Source organism: Bemisia tabaci, chromosome 10, assembly GCF_918797505.1.
Source record: "Bemisia tabaci chromosome 10, PGI_BMITA_v3".
In the NCBI taxonomy this organism is placed as follows: domain Eukaryota; kingdom Metazoa; phylum Arthropoda; class Insecta; order Hemiptera; family Aleyrodidae; genus Bemisia; species Bemisia tabaci.
The window spans coordinates 2,402,755-2,417,559 of NC_092802.1; the positions used below are offsets into that span (position 1 = coordinate 2,402,755).

The 14,805-nt window shown below is 40.1% G+C and overlaps 1 protein-coding gene across 1 annotated transcript in view; it reads right to left on the reverse strand.

Moving 5' to 3' along the window:
* SP2353 (EGF like, fibronectin type III and laminin G domains protein pikachurin) overlaps positions 1 to 14,805 on the reverse strand; it is a 458,909-nt gene that overhangs the window by 90,643 nt on the left and 353,461 nt on the right. The window contains exons 4-5 of the mRNA XM_019048593.2: positions 10,239 to 10,440; positions 3,173 to 3,317 (exon numbers count right to left, since the gene is read on the reverse strand). Coding sequence (XP_018904138.2) covers positions 3,173 to 3,317; positions 10,239 to 10,440 — 347 coding nt within the window. The remainder of the gene's footprint in view (positions 1 to 3,172; positions 3,318 to 10,238; positions 10,441 to 14,805) is intronic.

The following is a 14,805-nucleotide window of genomic DNA, read 5'->3' on the forward strand; positions in this document are numbered from 1 at the left end:
AACTAATTGAGAATAAAGCGATCCTACGGTGGAAGCGGGTGGTTCCAATAGACAAAGGAGGTAAGAAATAGACTAACCAACGGCAACTCACGAGAGACCCTACAATTAGTCCATGATTTTCCCCCTTAGTCTATGACAACTACCCGTTTCAACCAATAGGATCGCTCCATACTCATTTTGTCTTCTTTGTCTAAAGCTTTGTCTATGAATTTCAATAATCGCCCCGCTGGAAAGTAAGCTTGCACCTCCCCTCGAGAATCGACGGAGATGCCACGCCGTGATGTTCATTCAGGTTTCGCGGTGCGCCTTCAAATGCACGTGATACAATTTTAGTGACTGGGAAGTTAAAATAGTTATCTCCTCGCCCCTTCCTTTTCTTACAAGTAGCTTTGCGATGTTATTCGGAGGCCATTGAAGACGTCGACCGAGATCTACCGTGCTAAGCAAGAACGCCGTACACCCATCAAGATTTTCTCTCGTCTTTTGGAACTTAACACTTAATAAAATAAAAATTATTTTACTCATGCACCTCAAATTTTCAGGTTAAGTTCTTGATTGTATTTGCGAGAGAATTCTGTAAAAATATTGACCCAAGGTACCCAAGTTTTCCTGCGATGATACCTTGTTTCCTAAATGTATGAAATGGCGTTTGCGGCGTTTTTGCTTTGCGCGGCAGAGATGCACAGTTCGGTAGGGCGAAGCGCCTTCAAAACCACACGATACAATTTACACAACTTAGGAGTTAAAATAGTTATCTCCTAGCTCCTTACTCTTCTTGGAAATAGATGCTTGGTTTTTTGTCGTTTCTCTCACGAGAGAACGTAGCCACATTACGATGATGCCAGATTTTTCGGTGCAAATTGCATTTTTACCGGGAGAATTTTCAAAATTTCTGACTAACAATTTCACTGATTTTTCTTCGGATCTCACACGAAAACCATGCAGACAAATTCTCGATGCAAATTATGTAAGTTTCGTCTCGTAAAACATTGAATTTTTCAAACACTCTTGCAAACTTGGAATGGAGTTACATTCCCTCGTGTGAGAAATGACAATCCGTTGTAAGTCAGATCTTAGCCACGAGCAAACGTGAAGATCTAAATGCAACTCAGCACGTGTGCCTAGGCCCAAGGATGGATTCGTTTCGGCGCTCTGGAGGCAGCCACAGTACGGCCTAGTTGTTCGCTCGCGTGTAAACGCACTTTTAAACAAATTTAACACCACGCGAGTACGCCCACCTGCGAAGTACCGCGTGGGTATATTATTTCATACACGCCGATAATAAGAGCAACCGCCCTCATGTTGAGGTCACAGGGGTGCCAAAACGCGGAATTACCTCGAACTGTAATGCAATCAAAGTTGTGAAGTTTCTGAGACGAGGGCTGCCTTGCCTAGAGTACCTGTATAGCGAGAGTATGGACAGATCGCTTCATGGAGGTCGCAGGGCCCAAAAGTGCAGCCATCCTTCTAACCAACTTCTAACACACAAAATTTCACTGTCATTGTGCAAATTCCAATTCTAACCAAGATGGCCAAAAATGTACAGAAATGGGCGTTCTTCCGCGAAAATGAGTAAATTTATGCAAAAACTGAGTCAAATAAGTGCTTTTTAAACGATGGTTCGTAACAATTGTATTAATAAATCGCTCAGGAACTGAAATTCATAGGTTGGCTGCATTTCTGGGCCCTAACTTTATTCGCAGAAGCATCGGTGAGGGCTTGATGGATGTTCGGAGTTCCGAGGTTCACATCTGTCCATACTCTCGCTATATAGGTATTCTAGCCTTGCCGACCTGAGTAAAAATGCAATACAAGCATTCGATTGTTGCCAAATTTTCTCTTGGAAAGCATTTACTTTGAAGAAATTCACAATTATTTCTCCTTGAAATTTTCAAATTTTTAGATCAAATTACGAACAAAATTCTCTGAAAAATTGCCTCACAAATTTGCCTGAAAATTTGCGACGGAAATTCGGCAAGGCATGATGGCTGGTACAGCGATCTTCTTTAGCACGGCATTGCCATGTTAAGCCTAGAATGGACTACTGGATAGGTGACAATGTTAAGGTGACTGAAAGTGATCAAGGGAAAATTGTTTCAAAAGTGGTTGTTACACATATCGATGGTAAAACTCCCATACCACGTATATCGTTTGTGGTATTTACAAGTTGCCGCTCTTATTTTATTTTTATTTTTTAAAAGTAAACACGTCGTTATCATTCCTTGAATTTTTTTCAGAATTTCCTTCGCATAGTGGAGAAAAATCACGGGAGTTGTTTGAAACTGACGTCGAGTAGTTCTGCATTTAATAGAGTATGACAGGAAGTCTGCGACGTCGCAAACCGAGAAATTTCACCGTCGATACTCAATTATCATCATGAGTGAATCGCCTAGGGGCCGGTCAAACAAATGTCCAACTGAAGCAAAACATAAAGGGGACAAAACCTAGTCACTGCTTCAGAGAAAATTTACAAAAATAGATATCTTCACGAGCTTGATAGTATGAATACAATCAAATTTTAAAATTAAATTTTTGAATCAAAATAAATCATATCAACGGAAGCTGAAACGAACCCCCTCCCCATTTTTTAAAAGAAAATGGTATATGATCTTCCCGATATCATGATGAATGTGCTCTTTTTAACAATGGCGTGGCGTGCTTTTCAATATATCGATTGACCTACCATTTAAACCTAAAGAAAGGATCGATAATACATTTGCACCACGATAATCAAATTTTTACAATATTTCAATTGGGAAATATCGATAATAATCGATCATTCACGCCTCGGCATTGCTTTCCGATAACTTTGAATCGTACCAGTCATCAAGTTGAAAGGGAGAGAGTCTCGTGAGAAATCCACAAAAAGCCTTCCGAAAAAGACATCTACACTCTCTGTAATCGGTGTCACATGAAAAAGCTGGCTCAATTTTGAGATATATGTTTTCATGTGAGATTTTGAACTCATATTTTTGTCATGAGAGCTTCCTATCAGTTATCATTCCGAAAAAATAAAACGGCTCTTTGTAAAAAATAATATTGCCATATGAAATTAGGCAAAATCTGATGTGGCTTTGTTCCTTGCTGCTGAACGCTGTCCTTTCAGCATTACTACGTTCTACCGATGCGTGAATATGATAAAGAAAATTTGGTAGATTATGAGTAAACTGACCTTGGATCGACCCTGGATATGTTTGCCGTTGTTGAACTGAATCCAGGCGTTCCATCGATGCCTGTAAACGGTCAATTTGTTCCACTGGTTCAACTTGACCGTTTCGTCAGACCTCACCACGCCTACCCCTGATCCGCAATCGAATCTGTTGACAAAAACAAAATTAGATTAAAAATCAGAAGACAGTATGCAGTAGAAAAGCAGCAACAATAAAAACACACTAAAATACAAAAAAAAAAATGGCTAGAGGCTAGAGGAGGCATAAAACAACCAGGACGTTTCGGGCCAATCACATGCCCATTCTTAACTGGAACAGAAGCTAAAAAAAGTAAAAATTAAAACGAGAAAATGAGCATGCAACTGACCGAGGTAGGGTGGACTCTCAGGATAATTTGGGATATCCCCTCAATGGGCCTGTTGCAAACTTTTGCTTGGGCAAAAATAAGAGGTGTTACTCATAGAAAGTGTCTCAAAAATCACGATGAGCGCATCGGCAAAGTCTGAAATGCACTCCTTGCTTCACAATTTGCATAAGAAATTTGCGTTTTATCGAGCTCCCCGCTTCAAAAACGATACCACGGTACGGGTGAACATTTCGTTAGAGAAGTCATTCCATCCAACCCCTGCTCACAAGGATACCTCGCAATATTCAACATAGCCGACGCCAATCCGCCAAAACCCATATAACGGGACGATAATTCTAACCACATGATAACAATTGGCGTGTTTACATTCACATTTTTCTCGCGTTGATAGACATCCGCCTTGATTGACCTCGTGCTCTCCTCAAGTTGCGCGCGGAAGCGTCGGCTATGTTGAGCAGGGATTGAATGGAACGACTCCTCTGACGAATTGTTCACCTGTGGTGTAGTATCCTTTTTGAAGCGGGACTCTTAAAAAAATGCAAATTTCTTACGCAGATTGTGAAGTTAGGAGTGAATTTTGAGACATTATTATCCGTACGGAACGACTCTTATTTTTGCTCTAGCAAAAGTTTGCAACAGGCCCATTACGGCCTCAACGTCGCGGGCTTTTATAGAGCTTTTCGTTTCACCACCAGCACCAGCGTGCTTTTGCTCGAGAACAAATTAAATTCACGGTAATATTGCTCTATTCTTGAGGCATCGAACAATCAAGCCGTTTTTCCCCCGAATGCTTCCTCGGTTAATAATAAAATAAAGAAGGATCTCGATAAATTTTTATTAGATAGTTCGTCGATAACTTGATAATTTCGTTTCCAATACGAGTGTTATGAAAGTCTGCTTTCCCGAGGACGCAACGAAACGATGATTTCTACTTGAGCGATCGCGATGAATGGGAGATCCAATTCGACGTATTTCTATCAAACGGAACTATGTGCATTATGACGTGAGCCCTGTTACGCATGTATTATTATGGGTCTCAGGGCTCATGTCTCAATGCACATAGTTCCGTTTGATAGGAATACGTCCAATTCGACACAACAATGCATCCGAGACAATGCGCCGCGGCGGAGAGATGTTTCGATTCAGTCCGAATGGACTGGAACTAATGGAGTGTTAGAAATAGCTCAAGGCTACTTCTTGAAAATTTTACGATTTACAGTAAATTGAAAGTTTCAACGCTCCGAGAGCACTCAGAGTCTCAATCCCCCGTTTTATTTCCCTGTCTATAGCGATTTCTAAAGTTCCGATGATGCATCACGCTCAAATCGAAATGCGTTTTACCACCTGTTTTACACGGAGAAAAAAACTTCGTGCGTAGGACCCAAAGTTTAGGTCATATGGATCTCTGAAGTTTTCGGATTTAGCATCCGAACACTTAAGGTCCAGCTGCTGAGGTTTGGATCACACATCTGAAACTTCAGTTCTTATATCTGAAGTACTTCGGTTTTCACATCTGAAAAACTTCGGCTGTCACATCCGAAAATCTTCGGTTCTCACATCTGAAGTACTTCAGATGTAAGAACTGAAGTTTCAGATGTGTGATCCAAACCTCGACAGCTAGACCTTAAATGTTCAGATGCTCAATCTGAAAACTTCAGATATCCACATGACCTAAACTTCGGGTCCCACGCACGAGGTTTTTCTCTCCGTGCACCACCAATACTCGAGCTGGTTGTTGAAATTGATGGACAAAGCTATAGACAAAGAATCCATAGTATGGCGGAGTATGGAGGGATCCTATTGGTTGAAATGGGTGGTTCCCACAGACAGAGCGAGAAAATGATGGAGTAACTATCGAATCTTTCGTGGGTCGCCGTTAGTTAGTCTGTTACCTACCTTCTTCGTCCATTGCAACCACCCGCTTCCACCGATAGGATCCGTCCATATCTCTTTTGTCTTGTTTGTCTGTAGCTCTGTCTATCAATTTCAACAATCGTCCCGCTGCCGTGCTAAGGAAAAACGCCGTATTTCGGTGACAATACTTGAGTGTACGGCTACAATATGGAGACGAAACTCCAATCATCCTTGTAAGTTGAAAAATGTAGTGCAAGACCGAAAAAAGAGAGACAAGTTCGGTCAAACATAAAAATCGCAGAACACCCACGAGGTTGCCTTACTTCAAGACACATATCAACAAAGCTAATTAGAATTTTTCAAATTTGTGAACGTAGCGTTCTTAAATATATTTCCAGCTATGAGGAAAGTTCGAGAAAACCTAATTTGGACGCATTGTGGAATGTGGAATAGTTATGACCAAAATCCGGTTTCTAATCTAACAGATCTCGTATATTCATCTCTATTTTAAAGAGACATCTCTAGAACATTTTACAGCTTTCAAGGATATTTTAACTCATTAGTTGAGCGTCAATGCGCTATTAAGAATATTGTTATGGGCTCTGAACCCTCGCAGAGCCTCAGCTTATCAAATTAGAGCGGACCTATTCTTGTTGTGCTGAAATATTTAAGCACAGCTGCATTTCCGGCAATATTATGCTGCGAAAGTGCAAAAACAAGTCAGAAAGAGGGATGTGGGGGGAGAAAGTTTTGTCGCGTGTTGCCATGACTACGTGCATGAAACGTCTCTGAAACGATTCCCTCCCTCATGAAGGGAAGGAGAGGCAATCGGAATAATGGTGTTTGCGCGTTCAAAAATAACAAGCTCGTCCGGCTTAATACATATTTGGACGTATTTCTGCCAAACGTAACTATGTGCATTATGAGGTGAGCCCTGTTACGCATATATTCTTATGGGTCTCAGGGTTCATGTCTTAATGCACATAGTCCCGTTTAGCAGAAATACGTCCATGCATCCTATCTTTTCAATGTTAAATCTAATTTTATGTGTAAAATAGTATGAGAAAGACAACGACAATATACATTAATCTGTACTAAATTTTCCGAGGAAAATCATTCCTGAATCCGGACTCGTTTTTCACGACATATCTCGTCGCCCCTTCCTCTTCTTGCAAGCAGCATTGCAATGTTATTTGGAGACCATTGAAGACGTCAACCGAGATGCACTCTTCAGTAGGGCGAAGCGCCTTCAAAATCACACGATACAATTTACACAACTGGGAAGTTAAAATAGTTACCTCCTCGCCCCTTCCTCTTCTTGCAAGTAGTTTTGCAATGTTATTCGGAGGCCGTTAAAGACGTCGACCTAGCGCTACCGTGCTAAGCAAGAACGCCGTACACCCATCAAGATTTCCTCTCGTTTTTTGGAGTTAACACTTAATAAAATAAAAATTGTTTTACCCATGCACCTCAAATTTTCAGGTTAAGTTCATGATAGTATTTGCGAAAGAATTTTGTAAAAATATTGACCCAAGGTACACAAGTTTTTTTGCGATGATACCTTGTTTCCAAAACGTATGAAATGGCGTTTACGGCGTTTTTGCTTTGCACGGCAGAGATGCACTGTTCGGTAGGGCGAAGCGCCTTCAAAACCACACGATACAATTTACACAACTGGGAAGTTAAAATAGTTATCTCCTTGCTTCTTATTCTTCTTAGAAATAGGTGCTGTTGCACCTTTGGTTTTCCGTCGTTTATTTCACGTAAAAACGTAACTACATTAAGTTGATGCCAGATTTTTCGGTGCTAATTGCATTTTTTCCGGGAGAATTTTAGAAATTTCTGACTGACAATTCCACTAATTTTTCTTCTGATCTCATGCAAAAACCAGACAAATTCTCAATGCAAATCATGTAAGTTTATTCTTGTAAAAAATTGAATTTTTTCAATCACTTTTGAAACCTTAGAATGGATTTTATAGTTCTCTGGAGGTACATGATTTGGTAAGTGATCTAAGAGTGGTGATTCCTTGTCGTAAAATGAAGTTCATTTCGAAAAGAGCCCTCAAAAAAGTTGGTTATACGGACACCTTGAGTTTAATACCTTACATTTGGACTACATTTTGCAATTCGGAACTATAATTCCTGGCTCATCTGTAAAAACACTGAGGTGCAAGGTAAAACAAATGGTACATACGTTGTTTCTAAACTGATCCAGAAATTATCGATCCTACTTGCAGAATGTAGTCTATTTGGACTGCATTTTGCAATTTGGACCTATAAATTCTGGCTCATCTGAAAAAACACTTATGTGCATAGGAAAACTAATGGCACATACGTTGTATTAAAACTGAGCAGGAATTTATAGGTCCAAATTGCAAAATGTAGTCCATTTATGGTTCAATCGTGTGAGAGCATGTCTGAATTTACGTTTAATTCAGCTTTCATAGCATACAGTGGCGAGGCGTGAATGGTCGAGTATTGATATTTCCCCATTTGAAACTATGGTGAAGAATCGATTATTAAGGTGTTTGTTGCGAACACCCTGTTAATCGATCCTTTGCCATAGGTTTAAATGGCAGATTTATCGATAAATTGCAAAGCATGCCACGCCACTGCTAGCACATTTTCACTAAAAATGTTTCAGGATTAAGGCCTTATAAATCATCAGGATTAACATGACCTCGCCATATGATTATTTTAATCAATTTTATAATTTGAAAACAATTTAGATTGTTCAAAACGTTCGAGCCGAGCGTTCAAACTAAAAATACCAGTGATTTTTCCGCTGATTATACTATGGTGAAACAGCAGCATTTGTACAGAAATTGACCTATCATATTCGTGTGCAAAATTGATTTTTCGAGTTAGTTTTGCAACCCTGGAATTGAGTTACGTTTTCTTGGTCTTGGGAATTACAAATTGCTTGTCGTGAGTGCACATTTCAATAACTCAGTAGTTAATTCTTGAACTTACAGCCACAAAATTTGCTTTATTCGATTAATTTTGAATACGATACGAAAATTGAGTCTATCTCCTTATTGAGAATGCAGAGGCGCAGTGAAATTCTCAAAAAATTGCTTTAGATCACAACTTTTCAAATGCTCAGTTTGGCAATGCATTGTGCACGGATTTCCCAATTGAGCTCAAAATCGGAACAAATTAAATAACTATCATTCATTTTACGTATTCCGAGTTTAATTTCATATCTCTCGGACACTTCGACGCTTCCGAATAATTGAATCGATACATGGACTTAAGTTTTAAAGCTCATGAGCCCTAAATTTCGTTGAGTACACAGAAAGCTGAGGCTCATGAGTTCTTAGGCTTACGCCTTTTTAGCGTGCATCCACTGAGGCTATCCCAGTCTAGGTGTAGAATCCGTGGAATGCATAATAATACGCGTGTAATAACACAACAAGAACGCGGTGCCAGTGTCTGAAATGCGGTGGACTAGTATTTTTTTAAAGCTATGAATTATTTTCAATTACACGAATCAAATGGCATTTCGGGCACTGGCAGTTAATTGACAATATACGGTGCAATTTCCATTTTCCCGGCGATCGATTTTACATGTAATCTCGCTATCAGAATATTTACGAGGCCCGGCTGGCCCGTACAGATCTGAATATTTGAAGTTCTGCCGAATTGAATGTATAGCTGTAATTAAGGACCTTAATTTAAAAGTTCAGTCTAGATGCTTAATTGGTAGTGAATTTTACGCACGGTGATAAGTTTTCTCAAATTGCATAATTGCCTCACTCATTCTTGACATTTTAGAGTTAATTCTTTCACATGAAAATTCTGAAACCCATATGACTTTTCAAGAATGTTGAGCATGAAATTGCTTTGAACGAAATATTATCGTTTCAACATTGAGAGCATGAGAACAGAGGCTGCTCTCTATAGCTTTATAAGTTATCCACTACGACAAGGAGAGAAAATCATAACGATAAAATGTCCTAAATTTTTCCCTTATTTTGAAATGACTTCAATTTTACGGAACGTCGAGAGTTGCTCCTAAAGCATTGGCATGGCATATTAAAAATTCGAAATTCTATGAAAAATAACTCTTCTTTTTGCTCCGGTTGAAGTTTGCATCAGCGAGCTGATTATTGAAATTGATAGACGAAGCGATAGACAAAGAAGACATAGGGAGTATGGAGCGATCCTATCAGTCAAAATGCATGGTTTTTATAGACTAAGGGAGAAAATGATGGACTTACTATAGGGTCCCTCGTGGGTTGCTGTTAGTTGTCTGTTACCTACCTCTATTGTCTATTGCAAACACTCCATATATCTCTCTTGTCTTCTTTATCTATAGCTTTGTCTGTCAATTTCAATAATCGGCCCGCAGGCCAATTTGGGTAAAGAACATGAATAGGAATGATTAAATGTGTAGCGTTGTCTACCGGTCCATTATTCTGCCGTGCTAAGGAAGAACACCGTATGAACATTTGAGAGTTACCAAATTTATCCGGATAAAACATGTATCTCTTCGTAAAGTTATGCATATATTTCCGTGAAATTTTCAGATGTTTCAGATCAAATTGCGAAAAAAATTATCTGAAAAGTTTGACAAAAAATATTAAGAATTTTTCCAGTAAATTCGGTTTTTATCAAAGGAGATCTGGCGACGTCTGAAGGCTCATACGGCGTTTTTCCTTAGCACGGCAGTATTGCCCAGCAGCCGGATTGTTGAAACTATAATTAACTGGCTATGTCGGTACGATAAGACAAGACATAACCCTATCTGCATCGATTTTCGATTCTTGTCGTGCCGACATAAATTTCAACAACCAGGCTGCTGTTGAGTATTGGATAATGGGGAGGAGACGGGTTGGTTACCTGAGTTCGATGAAGCCCTGGTTGAGGAGGATGGCGATGAAGTCGCCGGCGAGGTCGTCGCGTTCTCCGGTGAGGAAGAGGATCCCGTGCCAGGACTCCGGCCGGAACTCGATGAGCATCTGCACATGCTTGTACGCCGCCTGCAGGGGCGGCAGCGCCAGCCACCCCTGCCCCGAAAACCGCGGCCATCGCACCTCCGTCTCTGCAACACACAAATCAACATTTAATTCAACACAAATCAACACTCAATTCAACACAAATCAACACTCAATTGGACGTATTTCTATCAAACAAACCTATGTGGAGGTAAGAAATATGGGGTGTGCTCGTTAGTTCTCTGGCCGTAAGAGTGAATGGGAATAATAAAGCGCCAGTGACGTCAGCGGCAATGATAGTGCGCACTCGAGCGAGGGGGAGCTCGTCGTCGGGGCGCTTTAACTCGTGAGCCCTGTCCACAAGGCTCTCTTGCCATGCCCGCGGCTCATGAGTTCCGCATTCAGTTGGCACATAGGTCTGTTTGATAGAATGTAATATCCCACTTTTCCAATTCTTCAAAAGGGATCACGCCCACTTTTACATTGCTTCTTATGCAGCTTCGACGAGCACACCCCATATTTCTCACCTCCACATAGGTCTGTTTGGTAGAAATACGTCCAATTCAACACAAATCAACATTCAAGCTATCATTCACTAAAACTATCATTTAAAAATGACCATCCAAATGTATTCCTTAAACTTCTTAAAAAATTCTGCCTAGAAAAAGCGTTCTACCTTATAAATGAGTTTCTAGGTGATAGCTAAATACAGGGATGTCTGAGTGAAGATCGTCTCTGAGGAATTTCTGTATATAACTGTTAAATACTCAACAATTGAAAACTAACCTATCATTGTTGTAAATTTTATTGTACATGTGTTTAAATTAAGTGTTTTGAGGACAACACCTGACACGTGCCATAAGCAGTCTCAACAGCTTTGTATGTACTTAATTGAATAAATAAATAAATAAATTCAATGCGACACAAATCAACATTCAATGCAACACAAATCCACGCAATAAATGACAAAATCAGAAGAGGAACAATGGAGTGTTTTTCCGAAACACGCATTTATTTGATCACAACTGCTTTAATCTGTTCATTAGGGATTTGGATTCACACGGAAAAAAAAGTATCACAATCCCAACTTTACTCCTGGCTGATTTTAGCGCCAGATATTAGAGTAGTTGCACACGCCAGAGGTATGGTTAATTGGTTAAGTCAGTTGAAAGTGTGGTTGGATCAACGATACCTCTAGCTGGTGTCCTCACAGTCAGCACTTGTGTAGTTGAAGTAACTATACCGCTGGCTGGTGCCTTTATACTTCTAGCTAGTGCACTACTCTTAGGGCTGGCGCCAAAATCCGCTAGAAGTATAGTTCAGATGGTGATACCTTTTTTTTCAGTGCAAGGGTCGCATGAATAATAAGAGCTGAATTCCTAGCTGGTCGTTCCTTCCCCTAGTTTTACCAACCGGAGCTGGGGTGGCCAGACACTTTACCCAATTTTGTTTGGTCCAACAATTGTTTGGTCCGTTGCTGAAATTTGTCCAATAAAATTTTGGACCAATAGTTTTTTAACCAATAGTTAACTTAGTCCACGTTAGTTTTTGGTCCAAGGTAATATTTATTTTGTGGGAAAAATTAAATTCATACTTTTACATGCTGTCTGTTCATGATGTGGCTAATCATCGCCGCCTTCCGAGTCTGTCCGAGTCTCATCCGCCCTTTGCTTGAGATTGTTAGCAATCGCCCGCAAGTAAGTACGGACATTGTTTTGCTGCTTGTATTCTTCGTAATTTCCAACTATCGTCTCAACGCGTCTTTGGTTTCGAACATACGTTGAATTTATCGGGTCTCTAAGATGTCCATGCCCTCCTAGTAGTTGTGTGACAGCTGCTTCTGTATCTTGTTGTTCTTTCTGCAGCTCGCCAATAAACCGCCAAATGTTTAAGTGATGTGCGACAACTATTCTTTGGAAGCGAGAATGGAATGATTCAACTTTGTTATTCGTTCGCGCTTGTCTATTTAACACAGATTGATACACATTCCAGAAAATTTAATTTTAAATTATAATTTTATTTAAAAAAATTTTAAGCTTCTAAATAATGAATAATATTGTGGCTTACATAGAACGTGGATTAAAAAAGGGTGGGTTAAATTTTTAATTGGATAATAAAATTTGGCCAAACTATACCTTGGATAAAATTTGTTGGCCCAATTAGGTATTGGGTAAAAGAAATTGGGTAAAGTGTCTAGCCACGGGAGCGGGAGCCCTTTCTGGCCTATATTGAAAATACACATCGTTTACTGGTTTTGCTGGATTTTTTCATTTCTGCGGGGTATTCTAAAAGTTGAACTCTAATCGGCGTCAGAGCAGGGCTAAAGAAATATAGTGTTCAGTTTAGGTAGATGCAATGAGATACCAAAATGGAAAGTGGACTACTAATCAGTTTCTTACTGTGCGGGCCACATTTCTATTTTATTTTTTTCCATTAACTAAATTGGCACATCGTGCAAACAATAGTCGGAAGGTCAGGTGCTATAGTGGTAGTTGGGATACAGCATTATCAATTTTTTTAAAGGTACGGCACCGAATAGATTTAGCTGCGGCAAGAGCTACTTTTTTTCCTTTTCGGTGCAGACAATTGAACGTATTTCTACCAAACGGAACTATGTGCATTAAGACATGAGCCCTCAGACCTATGAGGACACATGCATAACAGGGCTTACGTCATAATGCACATAGTACCGTTTGGCAGAAATACGTCCAATTCAGAATTCCCCCAATCGCGGATGATAATAAGATCCTCTCTTTTTTAAGTAAAAGAAGCCATCGAAATGTCTCGATAAAGCTAATTGCAGCGTGGGCCATTCATGGAAATGTCGCCACGGCTACCAGCGATTTCCGCGATCAGACTCAAGAACTAATTACTCCCGACTGCGAAAAGAACGAAAGAAGAGTCGTTCGTTTAATTGGAGGTCTCCTCCCCCCCCCACTCCTCCTTCTCCCACTCCCCCCTCATGGGCTCTTCCCAGTTTCCGGCTGACGGCCATTTCAAAGGCGCTCTGCTTTTTTGCGGTCACATCTAATTACGGCGTCGCAGAGTTTTGGATCCTCCTCGATACATGAAAGTGGAACATTTCGGAAAACCCTCACTGAGTGGCAACACTGGAGGAGTCCGACTGAAGAGACTTCATATAACTACGTTCGCTTGAAGTGCGTCCCACTGCTGCTCTCTTTTATCCTATGATGATGCTCCCCTCACCCTCCAACCCCCTTCTCGACCGGGACTTCGCCAGACTTTTATCCATGTCCCATTTGGCTCTTTTTGTGCCTTTATTGAGTGAAAATGCCCTGGGATCGTAGGCATTTTTCTGGAGATGGTCGGGCGACTCACAGTATATGAGAAAAGTCAATTTTTCGGACAGGATCTGTTTTTGTTGGACGTATTTATATCAAAAGCACTATATCCATCCTGACATGAGCCCTGTGATCCATAAGATTACATTCATGACAGGGTTCATGTCATAATAGATATTCTACAGATAACTCCAGTCAAAATGTCTTGACTTTCAAAGGTTGGGTATTATCCGCTAGCTTTTCCACGTTTTCCCTGACTTTTCAAGAACTTGTCACCCTATTTTACAAAGACAATTGCCTCAGGATCAGAATTAAGAAATTTCGTAAAAGATTATAAGAAGAAATTTCGAGAGGAAATTTCCAGAAGTTTCATGGGGAAAAAAGAAATTTCATGACATTTCTTATGAAATTTCACGAAATTTCTTGTGAAATTTCACGAAATTTCATTCGATGAGTTTTCTTTTAGCAACTCTGCTCAGGATTTAGACAATGAAATCCCCCCGTCATTTTTTTTATTACCTTGAAAAATGTTCACTAACGTTAATTGATATTAAACGCTATGCAGGATGGTTACAAATCGGCACTTCCGAATCCACTTCGGATTTCCGCACACTCAAAATTTGTTGTTTGACACTTCAAACACATTCCAGAATATGAATAGTGAAGGTGATTTGACAATTTTTACTTGATTTTTACTCTTCACTTTGTAAAATTCCCCATTTTCCACTGATACTGATTGGTTACTTAAGCGGATCCAGACTTCGAATGAGAGGGAGGAAGGGGAGTATTGGCGGCCTCCCAGATGAGAAATGTCCCCTGGTAAAAATTGGCAGTAGAATCTGTGTTCCAAAATACCATAGACCTGCAGCCGGCTGTAAGATTTCCAATAGCTTCTATAGCCGGCTACACAATTTCTTATAGCTTTTTATAGCCGATGGCGACTAAGCAACAGCCAGGCGATAAAGTGTATGCTAAACGTTACTAATTACGGATGCTAGGACTTAGTGAGTTTTTGGACTACTGCTCTCTTTTTGGACCGTAGTATCTTGATTTAATTTGCAAAGAAAGCTCTGTACTTTTCATGGATGCCTGTCATTCCTAATATATTAGAGCGCCTTCAGTTTCGTATGATACTGTGCAATACCTCTGGTGTGAAATAGTTGCTTCAAG